General features: G+C 45.8%; 1 protein-coding gene across 1 annotated transcript in view; it reads right to left on the reverse strand.

Annotated features, from left to right (window-relative positions):
* The window catches only part of ATP8A2 (ATPase phospholipid transporting 8A2), a 1,219,142-nt gene that overhangs the window by 923,959 nt on the left and 275,384 nt on the right, over nucleotides 1-19,799 (reverse strand). The window contains exon 19 of the mRNA XM_029602569.1: nucleotides 8,658-8,707. Coding sequence (XP_029458429.1) covers nucleotides 8,658-8,707 — 50 coding nt within the window. The remainder of the gene's footprint in view (nucleotides 1-8,657; nucleotides 8,708-19,799) is intronic.

Consider the following 19,799-nt stretch of genomic DNA (forward strand, 5'->3'; position numbering starts at 1 on the left):
TCCGGTCCTTTGGTACCTTCGCGATGCTCTTGGTTAAGTGTCCGGCAGGTCCAAACTCCGGAAGTTCTGGCGTCCAGATGTCCTATCTTCTAGTGTCTACTTGTTGCCCTTGATTGGGTGCTTCGGGGGTCCGAAGTCCTGATGTCCTTGCCTTGGATACCCCAGTTGAACCTGCCCTCAGATGTCCTGTCTTTGATGTCTCCGATGTTGTTGTCTCCAGATGAACACACAGTCTAGTCTTCAGATCCTCTGCCATTTGGCATCCACTATTTCCGGCTTCTACTTTGCTGTCATCTGTCCATTCTTCAGTGTCCTTGTCTTGCCTCAGCCTTGCCTTAACCGTGATGTAGCCCTGTCCGAACCTTGATGTAGCTACGTCTGATCCTTGATATAGCCGTGATTGGACTTTGTTGTAGCCATGTCTGAACCCTGACATACCCATGCCTTGACCTTGATGTAACCATGACCCAGCCTTGCCTTTTTGAAGCACTGCCCCCCCCCCCCTTCATCGCCAGTGTATTAAAAAATTTGCTGGTGATCACAGTGGACCCTCCCACCTCTGAGCCCCTCCTCAGACTGAACATTTTTAAAAGAGCTCCAATAGGAAGCCTGCCCATTTATCCCCTAAAAACACATCTAAAAACTCATGAGAAAACCACTCCTCATCTCCTATGCCCCCCAAAAGCGTGCCCCATGGGCCAGGTTTCTAAATGGATCTGGCCAACCTCATGTGATCCTTTGCTTGCTTGGGGGCTTCAGGGTTGGGGTGGAGTGGTCTACTGAGACCATGAAGGAATTTTTTGATACACTGGGGAAGGGGTTGCAAAGAGATGTTTCTCATGAAACATGAGGCCCCTTTAACATCAGGAGCCAGTACATAGTACCTAATTCAGCTTTATGCATTGCCATTGCCAAGAGTGCACAAAGTTCCTGGCGGTGGCAATGTATGAAAATGTCTCGAGTAATTTCGCTATGCAGGCCAATGAGCTTACGGGTGAATTTTAAATCGGCCACACGCGCAAATATTGTCACTTACGCGCTTGGCCGAGCACTGCGTGCGCTGCGTGCATTTTCAAAAGGGCCCGGCCACATGCGTAAGTGACAATATGCGCATAATTGCCTGGCTCTGAAAATGCGGTGGGCCGGGGCCTGGCTGGGACAGCGGCCATTAGCTGCTATCCCGGGGAAGCACACGCCAGCATTCGACCACCGTGCGCAAACTACTTCTGCTCCAGGGGAGCAGTAAATAGTGCAACAAAAAAATGGTAAGTATTTAGGATCGGTTAAAGGGGTAAGGAGAAGAGGGAGAGGGTTTAGGTAGGGCGGTAGGGAAGTTCCCTCCCAGTCCACTCCTTAATTGGCGCCTTAATTGGGATAAGCAGCATGGAATCTATCTACCCCTTGGGATCCTGCCAGGTACTTGAGAGCTGGCTTGGCCACTGTTGGAAACAGAATACTGGGCTTGATGGACCTTTAATCTGACCCAGTAATTGGGAGCTGACTGGGAGGGAATGGGGGAAGGCCTGATTTTGTCGCTGCACATACTTTTACAAAATTAGGCCCCCCTGCAATGTGTGCGCGGCCCATGGATTTTATAACATGGGCTCACTAGGGCATGCACATTATAAAATCGGCATGTCCATGTGCGCATGCCGGGAAGCGCGCACCTTTTAAAATCTACCCCTTAGAGCTTAGCATGCACAGCAAAATTTCACAAAATGGCCACTAATCGTACTTTAAGAACATAAGACTTCCCATACTAGGTCAGATCAAAGGTCCATCAAGCCCAGTATTCTGTTTCCAACAGTGGCCAAGCCAGCTCTCAAGTACCTGGCAGGATCCCAAGGGGTAGATAGATTCCATGCTGCTTATCTCAGAATAAAAAGTGGAGTTCTACACCTCTACCTTAATAACTTGTCTAAACCTTATTTAAACTCAGCTACACCAATATCTTTTACCACATCTCTGGCAACAAATTCCAGAGCTTAATTATGATTTGAGTAAAAAAATATTTTCCCTTATTAGCTTTAAATGTATTACCAAGTAACTTCATTGTGTGTCCCCTGGTCTTTGCAGTTTTGAAAGAGTAAATAATTGATTCATGTTTACTCATTCCATTCCACTCATTATTTTATAGACCTCTATCATATCTCCGCTCAGCCGTCTTTTCTCCAAGCTGAAGAGTCTTAACCTCTTTAGCCTTTCTTCACAGGGGAATTGTTCCATTCCCTTTATCATTTTGGTCACCCTTCTCTGTACCTTTTCTAATTCTGGTATATCTTTCTTGGGATGTGGTGATCAGAACTGCACACAATACTCAAGATGAGGTCACACCATGGAGCGATACAGAGACATTATGATATTCTCTGTTTTATTCTCCGTTCCTTTCCTTATAATCCCTAGCAGGGGCAGTTCTACTATTAGGGAGAGTGAGGCGGTTGCTTCAGGAGGCAAAATTTTGGGACAGCAAAATGTGTCCCCCACAAAACAGCCCTCTGGTAACCGCCTCATTTCCCTGTCACAAAGAAACTAAAAGTCTGCTCAGTGGCACGAGGCAGAGCAGGAGGAGAGCAGCACCGTTTGAGGAAATACCTCTAGGGTTCCCACCCTCATCAGCAGGAACAGAACAATGCAGTTTGAGGAAGTGCCGGTGAAGTTTCCACTCCCACCAGCAGGAAGATAGCGGCGCATTTGAGAAAGTGCCGGTGAGGTAACCACTCCCACCAGCAGGAAGACAGCAGCGCATTTTGAGAAAGTGCCAGTGAGGTTTCCACTCCCACCAGCAGGAAGACAGCGGCGCAGTTTGAGATAGTGCCGGTGAGGTTCCCACCCTCACTGGCAGTTTGCTGACACATCGGCAGCAGAGAGTTCCATGCCAGTGCAACAGCACGTTTTGATGATGTACAGGTGGAGGTTCTCACACCTCATTGGCAAAAAGAAGAATGGCACACTAGTGAAGTCCCCCCCCCCCTCCCACTGCCACTGGCAGTAAAATAATATTGCTGCTAAAGCCTAGAAGAAAGGAGAGGAGGCCTGAAAGGTGTGTGTACAAGAGAGAGAAGCTGCCTGTGCATGAAATTCTGCATGTATGTGTGAGAGAGAGCCTGTGTGTGGGTGTAAGAGTGTAAGTGCCTGTGTGTGCATATGATAACCTGCGTTTGTATATGAGACAACTTGCCTGGATATGAGAGAGAGCACCTGCCTGTATATACGAGAGCCTGCATGTGTGTATGAAAGAATGCCTGCGTGTGAGAATCTGCATGTGTGTGAGAGCGCCAAGTGTGTGTGAGAGAGAGCCTGCATATGTGTGCGAGAGAGCGAGAGCACCTGTGTGTACATATGAGAGCCTGCATGTGCATGAGAGCGAGAGAACCTGCATGTGTGCCTGACAGAGAGCCACAAATATGAGAGATAGAGCACCTATGTGTGTTAAGGGGAGTAAAAAGAAGATACAGTTTGTACAGCACTCTTTCCCCAAGTTTATGACAATTTCTGGGTGACTGGAAATCAAAAGATCTCAGGTATTTATTTATTTTATGGTCTGGAGAGCTAGAGATTTTTTTAATCCCATTATCTTAATTTTTGTGGTATTTTCATGTGTCTGCTATTTTGAAATATTTTATTGGTGTTTGAGAAATAGAACAAATTTACATGACTTTTTAAATTATTGGAGGTTTGTCAGCTATTTTGACAATTTTTCTTTCCATTAGTATGGTTTTAATATTATGAATGTTTTATATCTTTTGATTTTATTGCTTGATGTTTTGTGAGGGATGATGATGTTTCTGTTTTTCCATTGTTGCACCACATAATACAGTCAGGTTTGTGCTTTCCAAAGCATGTGTGTGAGCGAGAGTAAGCCAGTGAGCATGCGTATGAGCAAGACAGCGAGAATGTGTGTGAGCGAGAGAGAATGAGCGAGCCAATGAGCATATGTGTGAGCAGAAGGGCTATTTAAGCCGGTGGGCCTGAGTGTGAGCCAGTGAGCAGGTATATGAGAGACAGCCAGTGTGCATGTGTGAGAGCCAGAGCGTGAGAGAGTTTATGTCATAGTGAGCATGTCTTGGAGAAGGGAATATGTGAATCAGTGAGCATGTATGTGAGAGAGAATATAAGGAAGTTTGTGTGAGAATGAACATATTGGTTAGAGAATGTGTATATATGAGGGAGAGGCGAAAGTTTGTGCAAATCTCCCACCCCTGACTAATCCACGACAATCTCAGGGTGACTGGAATCTAAAGTTCCCATGTACGGAGAGCAGAGGATTTTTTTAGCTTAGTTTTAATTATTGGGTGTTTGATGTTTCTGCTGTTTTGAAATATCCTATTGATGTTTAGGAAATAAAAACATATATATTAAGGGGCGGATTTTCAGAGCCCTGCTCGCCTAAATCCGCCCAAAACCGGGCGGATTTAGGCGAGCAGGGCCCTGCGCGCTGGTAAGCCTATTTTACATAGACCTACCGGCGCGCGCAGAGCCCCGGGACTCGCGTAAGTCCCGGGGTTTTCGGAGGGGGCGGGCCCGAACCACGCGGCGTTTTTGGGGCGTGTCGGGAGCGTTCCGGGGGCGGGCCCGGGGGCGTGGCTACGGCCCGGGGCGGCCCGGGGGCGTGGCCGCGCCCTCCGGACCCGCCCCCAGGTCGCGTCCCGGCGCGCAGGAGGCCCGCTGATGCGCGGGGATTTACGCCTCCCTCCGAGAGGCGTAAATCCCCTGACAAAGGTAAGGGGGGGTTTAGACAGGGCCGGGCGGGTGGGTTAGGTAGGGGAAGGGAGGGGAAGGTGAGGGGAGAGCAAAGGAAAGTTCCCTCCGAGGCCGCTCCGATTTCGGAGCGGCCTCGGAGGGAACGGGGGTAGGCTGCGCGGCTCGGCGTGCGCCGGCTATACAAAATCCATAGCCTTGCGCGCGCCGATCCAGGTTTTTAGCAAATACGCGCGGCTCCGCGCGTATCTACTAAAATCCAGCGTACTTTTGTTTGCGCCTGGAGCGCAAACAAAAGTAGGCTATTCGCGCTCCTTTTAAAATCCGCCCCTATATGTTTGTAATCACTGGATGTTCTATTCATCAGCTGTTTTGAAATATTTATTTTTTTAATGAGTTTAGTTTTACTATTATGAATACTTTATATTTCTTGATTTTGTTTGATAATAAATGAGGAATGGTGAGGTTTCTGTTTTTCCAATGTTACACTGATTACAGAGTCTGGCTTGTTGAGGTTTCCAGTTCAGTTTTTGTTTGCATGTTACTATGTATACTTTATTATCTCTTTATTCTGTATGTAAGGACGATCTGTCTGTGTTCTGTAGGTGTGACTGAGGTGAGATACTCTTTTGGCATGTAGTTTGTGTGTAGAGATCTGTAATAGCTTGGCTTGTTCTGTTTTTCTAACAGTAAGTGTATTGCTGTTTTACGGCCTGTTATAATATTTGTGGTGTTGTCTTTTCATAGGTACGGTTGTTACTGTGTCAACGGTTAGTGCTGTTTTAATATGGGAAGTTTACTATATTGTAATTGTAGTTAGTTTAGTCATGTTTTTTTGTAATTGTAGTTTAGTCTACTCATGGTTTTCTATTTTAACACTTGTTAAAATAGGCTTAATACCATATGGGTTCCAAGTGTCTTTTTTGCAGGGTTTTGTGTTTGGCACCACAGTAGTAAATATAAATATGTGATGTTTTACCTCATAAGACTGTACATTGAATGTTCTTTTTCCTGTAAGCTATTAATGCATAATTTTTTAATTGTATGTGGGAAGAGGTGGGGGAACAAAGCTGCAAGTTTTGTCTAGGGCAACTAATATCTTTGCACCAACCCTGAGGGAATACACCATACACAGACCCTCACTATTCACCCATTTCCTATTTCCCCCGAGTGTAAATGAAGGTGGCAGGGCTCCTGGGAGTATGACAGGATTACCAGCTTCCTAGAAATATTAGAACAAACAGTCTCTCTGTCACTCCTCTAGGAATCCTGACCCTTACCTCCCCCTTTCCCAGCATTTCAAATCTCCAAAAAGGCAAAACACTAAGGGGGACCCCCTTCCTCTTTCGTTAATTTGACCTGTGCCATAACTTGGGGGAAAGGGGGAGGTGCTATCTCATCCCTCTCTTCAGGCAGCAGATTGCCTTGAGCCGCCCCTGATCCCTAGCATCCTATTTGCTTTCTTGGCTGCTGCTGCACACTGAGCAGAACATTTCAATGTATTTTCGACAATGACAATGACACCTAGATCCTTTTCCTGAGTGGTGACTCCTATTGTGGAATCTTGCATTATGTAGCTATAGTTTGAGTTACCCTTCCCTAAGTGCATCACTTTGCACTTGTCCACATTAAATTTATTTGCCATTTGCATGCCCAGTCTTCCAGTTTTGCAATGTCCTCTTGCAATTTCTCATAATCCACTTGTGATTTAACAAATTTGAAAAATGTTGTGTTATCTGCAAAGTTAATCATCTCACTTATTATTTCCAGGTCATTTATAAATATATTAAAAAACAGTGGTCCCAGAACAAATCCCTAGGGTCCTCCATTATTCATCTTTTTCCATTGGGAAAATTTATCATTTAGCCCTACTCTCTGTTTTCTATCTTTTAACCAGTTGGCAATTCACAATAGGATACTGCTCCCTATCCCATAACTTTTTAATTTCCTAAGAAGTCTCTCATGAGGGACTTTGTCAAATGTTTTCTGGAAATCCAGAGACACTATATCAACTGGCTCACCTTTATCCACATGTTTATTTATGCCCTCAAAAAGTAGCAAATTTGTGAGGCAAGACTTCCCTTGGCTAAATCCATGTTGACTTTGTCCCATTAAACTATGCTTATCTATATGTTTAGCAATTTTGTTCTTTATGATAATTTCTAACATTTTGCCTGGCACAGACGTCAGACTCACAGGTCTGTAGTTTCCTGGATCACCCTTGATCCCTTTTTTAAAAATTGGCATTACATTGTCAACCCTCCAGTCTTCAGACACCATAGATCAGGGATGGGCAATTCCAGTCCTCGAGGGCCGCAAACCGGTCAGGTTTTCAGGATATCCCTAATGAATATGCACGAGAGAGATTTGCATGCACTTTGCCTCAGTCATATGTAAATCTTTTTCATGCATATTCATTAGGGATATCCTGAAAACCCGACTGGTTTGCAGCCCTCGAGGACCGGAATTGCCCACCCCTGCCATAGATGATATTGATAGTTTACAAATATCCAATAGCGGGTTTACAATTTCATTTCTAATTTCTTTCAGCACTCTGGAATGTATACCATCTGATCCAGGTGACTTTCTACTCTTTAGTTAGTTTGCCCTAGTACATCTTGCAGGTTCACTGAGATTTGTTTCAGTTCTTCTGAATCATCATCTTTGAATATCATTTCTGGCATGGGTACCCCATTGTTTTGTAAATGTACCATTGTTTTATAAATGTATATTCAACATAAAACTGTGTGATATATCTGTGATTGTATGCACTTATTAAAAATTTATTGTAAATAATATTGACCAGTAAATAGTTTGCCACACATTATTTCTTTCTTGTATATTCAGTTTTTGTGTGTGCTGTTTACCCTGCCTGTTTTGCATGGGTATATCCCTTACATCTTCCTCAGTGAATACCGAAGCAAAGAATTCATTTAGTCTCTCTGCTATGGCTTTGTCATCCTTAAGTACCCCTTTTACCCTTGATCATCTAATGGTCCAACTGACTCCTTCACAGGCTTTTTACCTTGAGTGTACCTGAAAAAGGTTTTATTATTAGTTTTTGCTTCCATGGCAAGCTTCTTTTCAAATTCTCTCTTTGCCTTCCTTATCATGCTTTGCATCTGTCTTGTCAGTGCTTATGCTGTTTCCTGTTTTCTACATTCAGATCTCTTTTCCATTTCTTAAAAGATGTTATTTTAGATATTATAGCCTCTCCCACCCTCATCTTTCAACCATGTTGGTAGTCATTTAGTCTTCCTTCCACCTTTTCTAATGCGTGGAATACATCTGATCAGGACTTTAAGATGGTATTTTTAAACAATAGGACATTGTTTTTAATCAATATCCATGCTTGAGCTGAACTCTTAAAATTTGCGTTTTTTTCTTTCAGTTTTTATCATAGTCACCTTTTTTGAAAGTTAAATGCTATCATAGTAGATTTCTTTGGCACAGTCTGTTACTGACCTCTGCTATAAGCCTCAAGGAAGTAGGATGGCACTTAGAGTGAAAAATAAGTAGTTGACAAAACCCTATATTGCTTAACAGCACCTTACAGGCTGTTTGGCACAATGAATAAATGCACGTCTACTGAAGTGTATGCCATCTGCCAACAGAAATATTCTTTCATCCCAAAGAATTTAACAGCACTGCAACTATTCATCCATATCCAATTACACAAACGAGGTTGCCTCTACCATGAAAAAAAATCATCCAGCAAATGTAGTTTTGATTGCTGCAGCACTGATGACTGATTAAGTTTGACTAGCTGAAGATGTATTTGTTTAGAAAGTTTAGAGAGAAACAATTTAACCACATAAATGCACAAAGCCATTATTCTGAACTTTGGAGGCGTTTAGACAACCTTAATATTATAACCAACTGCTGTACCCTTTTCTATTTTCACAGATTTGCCTTGGATTTTATATTATATCTGCAAAATATGACAAACAAGGTGTTACCTGGAGAACTCCAGAACATTAAGAAGTCTATAGCGCTGTTCTTTGCCCATCTGTAAAACAAAATTAAAAAAAACATACACTCTCATTACAGTTGTTTTCATTTTGAGAAAAATAAAACAAAAGCTTACCCTGTCCCCAAACTTAGGAGGTCATTTACTAAGCCTTTTTCCCCATAGATACAGAATGGGAGAAAACCTTTAGTAAACAGGCCCCTTATCTGGCAACTTCTAATGTAATTAAATTGTGATATGAGCTCCCTCTTCTGGTGAAAGTGAAATATTTTTTATTTTAATCCCCAACAAAATATACTATTATCATCATTATTAATTTCATTTATATAGAGCTACAAGGCATTACAGCACTGTAGAGACACATATCATAGAGAACATCTGAACCATGAAGATTATAATCTAGTCAAGATACACAGTCAAGACAAATAAGAGGTTCTGGGAACTTTGGTACCTGGAAAAATAATCAAGAAGGTCAAATGCAAGAAGAATAAAGGTTCAAGTTTAGGAAGCACCCTGAAAGAGATGAGCTTTTAGGATGCACATGAATCTGTCAAGAGCAGAATTATGAAGCACATTCAGAAAAGCTATTCCAGGGATTTGCGCAACAAGATGAAAAGTGCAGAATCAAGGTTTGGCCATTGGAGAAGGACACAGATTAGGACATGTTTGGGATAAAAGGGTGTATGGGGAAATAAGAGAGGAGGAGGAATAGTAATGAAAAGCAGTGAGGAGCTACAGAGTGAATGCACTTATAGGTGAATACAAAAAGTCTGAATTTTATGTAGAAGCAGATGGAGAACTGATATTGTGACTTGAAAACAGGGGTTAAAATTGGTAACGACATCAGTGGTAGATAAATCACACAGATGAATTTTGAACACATTGCAATAGAAAGAGCTTGTTCAGTGACAGACCTATGAGAAACAGTTTGCAATAGTCTAAGCAAGAGTTGATGAGACTGTGGATAAGGGCTTTGGTAATGTGTTCAGAGAAGATGAGATGGATTTTTGAAGTTTTGTAAAGAGAGGATTTTCTAGTGTTGTTGATGTGCACAGAGAAGGAGAGGAGTCAAAGAAGGCACTAACTGATCAATTTTTAAAGCCCTACGTGTGCCAAAGCCATGAGATATGTGCGTGACTCGGCCAGTGCGAACCATGCAGATTTTAAAAAGTGCGCACAAATCATAAAGTTCAAAAAGGGGAGAGGCATGGGCAGGCCGAATCTGTTATATGAAGTCTGCACATAAGTATTTACGTGCACAAGCATGCACTGGGGTCCCCTACCATGTAACTTTACTTCTGCTATGGACAGTGTGTAAGTATTAAATTAAGAAAAACTTGGCTAGTCAGGGCCAAGAGGGTAAAATGGAGGCAAGTTAGGTAGGGGGTTTAGAAAGTCCTCTCCTTTACTGGGGCAAATTGGGAATGAACTGGGGAAACAGGCAATTGCGTCGGCGTGCGTATCTACTAAAATCCCAACTTACGCGACTGAGCCAGCATTTGCGCACATATGTGCGTGTCAATATAAATCATGCACACATGTATGTGTGTAGAGCTGATTTTATAACAGGCACACGTATACGCTTATATACACGCTTATGTTATAAAATCGCCTCATCCATGTGCGTGAGCCACCAAATGTGCGCATACGTGACCCGCACACGGGTCTTAAAATTCACCTCTACGGTTATAGGCTGAGGGGCCAGAGAAAATAGTAGTGCTATTAACAGTGATCGAAAAAGGCAGAAGGGGTTACAGAATTTGAGAAGAAAAATGACGTTCTGTTTTAGCTATGCTGAGTTTAAGGTGATGATGGACATCTAGGTAGCAATGTCAGACAAGCAGGCTGAAATTTGCAATGAATTCTTGGTCAGAGTTCTGGTATAGAAAGGTAAATCTATGAGTTGTCAGCATAAAGATGGTAGTGGAAGCCATGGGAGGAGATCAAATGACCAAGGGAAAGGGCATAGAGAGAAAAGAAAAGAAAGCCCATGGCACACCAACTGATAATGGGAACGTGATGGAAGAGAATTCAACAGAGGATACACTGAAAGTGCACTGGGAGAGATAATAAAAGAACTAGAAGAGAGCCAGATCTTGAATTCCAAGTGAGAATGGGATATTAAGGAGCAGATAGTGGTCAGCTGTGTTAGAATTTGCAGATTGGTCAAGGAGGATAAAGATATAAACTCTCCTGCCATGGACATGAAAAGATCACTGGACAGTTTGGTGAGGGCTGTCACTGTAGAATGTAGAGAGCAAAATCCAGATTAGAGTGGATCAAGAATACCTTGAGATTCAAAAACGTTGAAGTAATTTGGATTATAAAGGGGAGGAGAGAGATGAGCTGACAGAACAAGAAGGATGCAAAGAAAGATTTTTGATCAGTGCAAATTTAAAGGCAACAGGGAAGGTTGAAGTAGAAAGTGACAGACTGAGGATATGGCAGATGAAAGGAAGATAGCAATGAGGAGATGAGCGGGAATGAAGTTGAAGAGGCAAGCAGTTAGTATGAATGAAGAGAGAAGGTGGGCAGATTTCTATTGTGTGTTTTCCGAAAAGGAGGAGAGAGTGATAGGGCTTAAGGCAAGGGGAGAAGAATGAAGAGAGGGAAGTAATGGAGGGCCAGTGGGAAACTCAAGAGTAATCTTGTGAACCTTGTTGAGAGAGAAATCAGCCATTCACTAAAAAGTGAGGTGAAAGAGGTGATTTTAGTCAAAAGATCTTCATTCAAAAACTGGAAGAAGGATCCGCCTGCGGCGCCGCCCCCGAAACGTCGCGTCACCCATGCCATGCCCACCCCGCCCCCCGGCACGCCCCCGACACGCCTCTCCATGCAAACCCCGGGACTTACGCACGTCCCAGAGCTTGCGCGCGCCGCCGAGCCTATGCAAAATAGGCTCGGCGCACGCCCGGGTTTGGGGTAGGTTTTCGGGGGGTACGCGCATATCCTACGCGCGTACCCCTTTGAAAATCTACCCCATTTTAAATAAATAAATAAAAGCTAACATGGAGAAAGGAGGAGACTAGAGATGAGGTGATGGGTTGAAATGTTCTGGTTGGTATGAGAGTAGTCTTAAAGGCTCATTGTTGGATATTGCTAGCTGAGGGGAGAATATTCATAGTAGTCACTACATTGGCTCCCCTTCTACTCACATAATCAATAATAGGTCAGGTTTCTCCATGGCAGAGATAGGGATCAAATAAGGAAGAAGATCTTCAGGAGTTGAGGGTGGGACCTACTTTTATACTACCTCACCTTTGAAGCCTGCCCCAGTTGCTGTTGCCTTATAAGGAAGGCTTTAATGAATCTTTTACTCTTGTACGTTGAAAGAAATCATATTGGAAGTTTTTTGGGAGAAGGGAGAAGGGAGGATTATGTATGTGCTGGGCTCTGGCTTCTCGAGTCAGACTGGATTCAGAATGAATCTGATTAACTGTTGTAGCTTAAAGCTGTCTTTAATATTGCATTAATTGATTAGTTATGTTATTATGATTTTCATGTGGCATAGTTGGCATATTCCCTAGTGAGAATAGAGAATGAGATTAAGCTGAGTGATGTTATTTATTATCTTTGTATTGAGTATAACTTTTTATTTTGTAATTGTTTAACAATTTTGAACAGTTTAGGGGTAATTTTAAAAGCCAGTTATGCTCATAAATGGTGGATTTATGTGCATAAATGTGCTTTAAAATTGGCCACAGGTTCAGTGCATGTAAAAGTGCACACATAAACTGGTTTCACCCATACTTTTACACACACTAAGAAGAGGCATTCTGAGGGGCAGAGTTTAGACAAAGTTGGCACTTACATGCATACTTTTTCTTTTCAAAAAGAGGTGTGCAAGTATACACGCATACGTTACACCCTCCAAAGAGGTGTAGTACTTTTTATGTGAGTAAATGTATGCATGTCCTCAGCCAATTACTTGAATATTTTCAAAGTGAACTTACATGCATAGGTTCACTTTGAAAATACTCTGTACACTCTGCACATACAGGGGTAGATTTTAAAAGAAGCGCGATCAGCCTACTTTTGCTTGCGCATCAGACTCAAGCAAAAGTACGCTGGATTTTAGTAGATACGCGCGGAGCCGCGCGTATCCACTAAAATCCTGGATCGGCGCGCGCAAGGCTATCAATTTTGTATAGCCTGCGCGCGCCGAGCCGCGCTGCCTCCCCCCGTTCCCTCCAAGGCCGCTCCGAAATCGGAGCGGCCTCGGAGGGAACTTTCCTTTGCCCTCCCCTCACCTTACCTTCCCTTCCCCTACCTAACCCACCCACCCGGCCCTGTCTACACCCCCCCCTTACCTTTGTCGGGGGATTTACGCCTCCCGGAGGGAGACGTAAATCCCCGCGCGCCAGCGGGCCTGCTGCGCGCCGGGCCGCGACCTGGGGGCGGGTACGGAGGGCGCGGCCACGCCCCCGGGCCGTAGCCACGCCCCCGTACCCGCCCCCAAAACGCTGCCGACACGCCCCCGGAACGCCGCGACGACCGGGCCCGCCCCCCGACACGCCCCCCTCCGAGAACCCCGGGACTTACGCGAGTCCCGGGGCTCTGCGCGCGCCGGGAGGCCTATGTAAAATAGGCTTCCCGGCGCGCAGGGCCCTGCTCGCGTAAATCCGCCCGGTTTTGGGCGGATTTACGCGAGCAGGGCTCTGAAAATCCGCCCCACAATGTACATGCGGACTTTACCACTATGTAGACTGTTTGAAAATTAACCTCTTTATGAATTGTATTTGTTGTAAGCCACTTCGTGCAATTTCTTTGGGATTGAAAAGGCAAGATATAAATGTCTCCATGGTCTCCCACTAGCTGGCCATAGATCCCTACAGATGATAGCGAAGGGGACAGACCATTTCCAGCAGCATCTTCCCCTGAGGGTGCCTGCAATGGTTCAGTCCTTGTCCAGTAGGGGTCAATTGAGTCTGGGTTTTGTTGGGTTCGGAGCTGTTTTACTCCTGTTCTGGTTTTAGATTGGTTTTAGATTGCTCTTTTTCCAGGGCACCCCCTTACCTGGTAGGGGAAAGATTTTGTTAGTGCCCAAAGGAATCCTGTTCCTGCTGGTAAGGCAACCCCCATAACAGGAAGACAGGAGGGAAAAGACCTGGTTATTTATTTCCATCCAGTGAGAGGACTTCAATGACTCCTCTCCCAGTGATGAAGTTTAGATTTTTGAGAGTTGCATTTTAGTACAGAGGTTTTTGTACCACCTTTCCTCACTGTGTGGCTGGACTGAAAATGTCCTGCTGGTATCAAGAAATGAACTTTTTTCCCTTAGAGGTCTAATACAAAAGGAGTCCAGAAGAGAAAAAGAAGAGTTCAAGATCAATTTGAGACCCTAACTGGATCTCCACCCTGGTAAACGCACGACACAAGCTAAGAACATCTAGGACTTTGTTGGATTGCAGGTATGAGATTATTTTGGGATTTAGGGGACTCCCCTCAATAGGTTTTTCTTCCCAGCTGGGACCCTTGTCCTGCAGACAAGGAAAAGGGGTGAGCTGCACCCAGAGAGTAGTGAAAAGGACACCTGCATAGAGTGAAGAAGAGAGAGTTCCCTCTGTATGACTCAAATCAAATACAGATGTGCAGTAAAACAAGTAACACATTGATTGAAATTTATTTAATTTCTGCAAATCAAAGTAAAGTTTCTTTTTGAACATCCACATCATCTGCCTGTTTATGCAGCACTATCACTGTTGCGATTCTGCCCTGTTTGGGCAGCTTCTCCACCTTTTTTTCTGCCATCTTCAGCAGCCCGGAGGCTGCCGACGTTCTTCAGCATGGCTGGAGCCGTGCTATTACATCCTATGTGGCCCTGAGGTCGCTGACCTGCCTTACACGTGGCAGGAGCCGTGCCGTGATTGCTAACACGGCCCGGAGGCCGTCGACAAGCTTCGCTGGTGGCAGGAGCCAAGCTATTACCTTCCCTGTGGCCAGGAGACTGCCAACACTTCTCACACACAGCAGGAGCTGCGGCTGAGCATCCCCTGTGCTCAGGGGATCACTAACCACCTCCCTATCCTACCGGATGGCAGGGAGCCGTATGGGTGTAGCCTACGCAGCCAGGAGGCTGCCAACAACGCCCTCATATGGCCCGGAGGCCACCAACCTACCTCGGGCCCTCCGTGGGGAGAGGGCCTGCATCCCTGACCTCGCTGGTGATCCTCCTTCAGCGGCAGGGAGCTGTCCCTGATACCGGGGCCTGCCTTGAGGCCTAGCTCTTCTTCTCCTGCACTCTGCATCACAGCAGGGCCGCTGTCCAGGCTCCTGCTCTGCTTCCTGCTTCTTCCTAAGGGACAAAGCCGCGCCTCTCTGCCCTTCTTAAAGGGCCGGTGCATGTGTGGTTCTTTCCTGACTCTTCCCTGGGTGTTTCCTGCTTCAGCCTACAAAAGGGCTTCACTGTCATTCCAGTTTTGCTTTCACAAGGAGTAAGTCCTCCTTAGGTCTCCACATCTGTTTCTCCTCATAGGCACTCTTTTCCGTGTGGGATCCCGTATGTTCGTCATTGTTCCTTGTTCCGGTCTCTGCCTTGATGTCTTCTATGTTCCTAGATGTCCAGTAGTCCACCTGTTCCTGATGTTCAGATGTCCGCCTGTTCCTGTTGTTCTGATGCCCACCTGTTCCTGATGTCTTCAACTCCACTGACCCATCCCTCGTGGTCCGCAACCAGCCCGGCGGGGCTGAGTAGGGTGTGTAGTGGCACAGTGGTCCGCGACCAGGCCGGCTGGACTGTGTAGGGTGCTAGTGGGTCATTCCATCCGATGGTGCCATGGAGTCATCCCACCTCATGTCTGACCTGCCCTGTTCCTGAGCCTGTCTTGATGTCCGTAAGCCTGATGTCTGCCTTGCCTTGATGTTCTTGCCTGATGTCTTCCTTCCCTGGACAGGTCCTATCCTTTTGTGTGGACCGCGACCAGTCCGGCTGGACTGTGTAGGATGCCTGAGGGATCTGGTTACCTGCCCACTCCTGTCCTTGGATTTCCGTGGCTCTGAAGCCTTCTTGTGTGGTCCGCAACTCAGCCCGGCTGGGCTGAGTAGGGCACCAGTATGGACATTGTTTGCCTGGAGGTTCCGGACTTTTAACCAATGGTTTTAGTCTTGCCTTGTCATGCCTGCCTTGCCTTCATGTCCGTACCTTGCCATGCCTTGCCCTGCCTTGCTTTGCCTGACCATACCTTGCCATGCCTTGAGTCTTGTCTGTCCTGCCACGTCCAATGTCTTCGTCCACCTTGCCACGACCGATATCTTCGTCTGCCTTGCCACGCCTGATGTCTTCGTCTGCCTTATCACGTCTTGTTCCACGTTTCTGTCCAGCCTTGTCCTCTGTCCGGCCTGCTGCTTCCCACCACTCCCTAGCGGCTGTCTGAAAGGGCTTGGAATGGTCGGAGGACCATTCAGAGACCACCATTGCGTTGGTGGTCTCAAGGAAGCGTGCAGGTCCGGGTAAGGCTCAAGATAGGATGTTTCACTGCAAGGGCACACATCTCATCCCGCACTGGAGAGTGCCCCCTGGTGCTCTCTCTCCACAGCATAACAGATTGCAAAGGCCATGTGCCCAGTGAGATATCCTTGTCCCGGTTCTCGTCTTTGGACTCTCTTTCTGGTCTCAAGAAATTTTTTTTGGGTATTTCCTCTCTCCAGGATTTTCTTTTCTGTTTTCACGACCTGCAGGAGGCACCTGCATCATCAATGTTCCTGGATTTCTGATCTCCCAAGGATGGGAGGGGACCCCTTTGAAGGGGGGGTACTGTTGCGATTCTGCCCTGTTTGGGCAGCTTCTCCACCTTTTTTTCTGCTGTCTTCAGCAGCCCAGAGGCTGCTGACTTTCTTCAGCACAGCTGGAGCCTGTTCCTGATGTTCAGATGTCCGACTGTTCCTGTCTTCAACTCCACTGACCCGTCCCTCGTGGTCTGCGACCAGCCCGGCGGGGCTGAGTAGGGCGCATAGTGGCCCAGTGGTCCGCAACCATTCTGGCTGGACTGTGTAGGGCGCTGGTGGGTCATTCTATCCGACGGTGTCATGGAGTCATCCCACCTCGTGTCTGACTGCCCTGTTCCTGATGTCTTCATTCCCTACACAGGTCCTATCCTTTTGTGTGCTCCGCAACCAGTCTGGCTGGACTGTGTAGGACGCCTGAGGGATCTGGTTACCTGCCCGCTCCTGTCCTTGGATTTCCGTGGCTTTGATGCCTTCTTGTCCTCTGTCCAGCCTGCTGCTTCCCGCCGCTCCCTAGCAGCAGTCCTAAAGGGCTTGGAACGGTTGGAGGACCATTCAGAGACCACCATTGCGTTGGTGGTCTCAAGGAAGTGTGCAGGTCCGGGCGAGTCTCAGGATAGGATGTTTCACCGCAAGGGCACACATCTCGTCCCACGCTGGAGAGCGCACCCTGGTGCTCTCTCCCATCCGCAGCGTAACAATCACCACCAAAGGGGACGGTAACACACCTCAGAGAGGATTCCCATTCGCCGCCTGGGCCTAAAAGGTTAAGCCTTTCCTAGAAAGAATCCACTCCTTGGAACTTAGCAAATTTAGGGAAGTAGCAAAAGAAGCCCCAAGACAAATTCTTGGGTGTGCTCTCTGTACCACAACAAAATCTGGAAAAACGGTTACATAAATTTAATAGAACACAGCATTGAGACAAGAATTATTATTATTATTATTATTATTATTTTTTAACACTTTTATATACCGGCATTCGTAGGAAACCATGTCGGTTCACAATTAACTGAGAAAGGAAATTACAATGAACGAGGAAGGGGGGCTAACAGGGAGATAATTGGATAATATGCTAAACTGGATAATATAAGAAGGTACAGGGAGAGAGAGTCAACGAGCAAGGCTACAACTTTGTTGAACGACATGGATTTGGAAGTCCATGTTAAGATTAAATATGCATAAACAATGTTCATGAGGCGTGTGTGTGCACTTATAAACTTAGCATATAAACTTATTAACAGTGTAAAGGAGGAAAGTGCACATATGTACAGTTAAATGCAGGGGCAGGGGGAAGAGGGAGGGAGCGGGGGGGGGGGGGGAGGAGAGGAGGGGGTGGAGGGAACAGGATACATTAAAACAATTAATTAGTAATGATTGGCTGAGGAACAAAATTCTGATGTTCCTAAGCCATTGGTAGTGCATAAGTGAGGATGGTAGGTGGGGAGGGAGGTTGGAAAATGGAAGAGGTAGGCTTACTGTTTGGGTTGGTTTACTGTGGGACAAAAGTTGGGGAGCGTTAGAATCAGGAAGAAGAAATAGAGTGAAAAAAAAAGGAAGTGCAGGAAGTAGAAGTGGTATTCACCTAAGGTAATGCTGAGTCCCTTAAGTCTTTCAGAATCGAGGGTAGAGTTTTCATCAAACAATACTCTGCTCTGTGTAGGCCATATAATTAAAAACTGCCACTATGGTGCAGGGGCGGATTGTCCAATTGGGGCTTCGGGCATGCCCTGGTGGGCCGGTCAGGTCAGTCACGTGACTGGTGTTGACTGCAGCGCCCCCATGCCTGCAGAGCTGCTGCGATCAATATCAGGCCCCACAGCAGTTCTTTTGGTAGAATGGAAGCCTCCTCTGAGGCTCTCCGCTCAGTTCTTTATTTTTGTTTTTGTACAGCTGGAGCTGCGGCTCCATGGGTCCGCACCTCTGACTCCCCCCTCCCTCCGTGGCCGTGGCTACATGGGCCTGCCTTTTCTTTTAATCCCGTGGCATCGCTGAGGTACTATGCAAATAATCCCCTCCTCCCCTCATCACCCCTGCAGCAGGAAGCGCTCCCGTCTCTCTACACATCTCAGCTGCAGGAAGCCTCTTCTTGATCTCTGCTGCTGATTGGGCCAGTCATCCTCACATTCGGGCCATGTGAAAACATAACTTTTCCCCAACACCCTCCCTGCATCAGGGCAATCCTGTCCACCTCTTCCTATACCAGGACCATCATCAGGTGTCCCTGCCTACATTTTCCCTGAGCAGCAATGTAAGTAAAAATGTTTTTTATATATTTAGAGGCAGCAAGGGGGAAAGGGAGTGAGAGTATGTCAGTGAGTGAGTGTATATGTGTGTGCATGCGTGAGTGCCATGTGTGCGTGGGAGAATGTGTGTGTGATAGGGAGCATGTGTGTCAGCATCAGTGTATGTGAAGGGGTGCTTATGTGCATGTATACCAGTATGTGCGATGGGTTTGTGTGTTTCAGTTATAGCATGTGCAATGAAAGCATGCGTGTGTAAGCATGTATGAGGGAGTGTGTGTGTTTCAGTTTGGTATATTTACTTATTTATTTATTTAATTCTTTTATATACCGACCTTCATGACGTGTCATATCAGATCGGTTTACATGGAACCTGGGGGTTAACATTGTTTAACAACCAATTAACAATAGGTCATTCACAGGAGGCAAAGTTACATTTAACAGGGAGAAGCAAAACTTGGGAACTGAAGAAAGAAAAGTGAGAGAGATAACCATTGGGAGTATAAGGGGGCTTAGCTAAATATATAGCAAGGTGAGCTTAAATTGCAGGAATCCTGATTCGGGTTGATTATGGGAAAGCTTGGCGAAATAGCCAGGTTTTGAGTTTTTTCCAAAATGTTTGTAGGCAGGGTTCCTGTCTAAGGGCCGGTGGAATATTGTTCCAAATGGTAGGACCTGCTATAGAGAATGCTCTTTCTTTGGTGGCAGCGTGGCGTGTGGCTTTGGTTGAGGGGTCTTGAAGAGATCCTTTGTATATTTCTCTAATGGGTCTGGATGAGGTGTGGAGTCTGAATGGGATCTGAAGGTCCAGCAGGAGTTGTTTGTGGATAGTTTTGTGGATTATGGTGAGGGACTTGTGTAAGATTCTATAGTTTATTGGTAGCCAATGCAGGTTCCGTAATACGGGAGTGATGTGATCTCTGCGGTTAGTATTGGTCAAGACTCTAGCTGCCGCGTTCTGGAACATCTGTCGTGGTTTTGTGGAGGCGAGTGGAAGCCCCAGAAGAAGTGTGTTACAGTAGTCGATCTAGGCAAAGAGCGTGGCTTGGAGGACTGTCCTGAAATCATGGAAGTAAAGGAGGGGTTTCAGCCTTTTTAGGACTTGCAGTTTGTAAAAGCAGTTCTTCGTCGTGTTGTTAATGGATTTCTTTAAATTTAAACGACTGGGT

The sequence above is a fragment of the Rhinatrema bivittatum genome, chromosome 5 (assembly GCF_901001135.1).
Source record: "Rhinatrema bivittatum chromosome 5, aRhiBiv1.1, whole genome shotgun sequence".
NCBI classification, from domain to species: Eukaryota; Metazoa; Chordata; class Amphibia; order Gymnophiona; family Rhinatrematidae; genus Rhinatrema; species Rhinatrema bivittatum.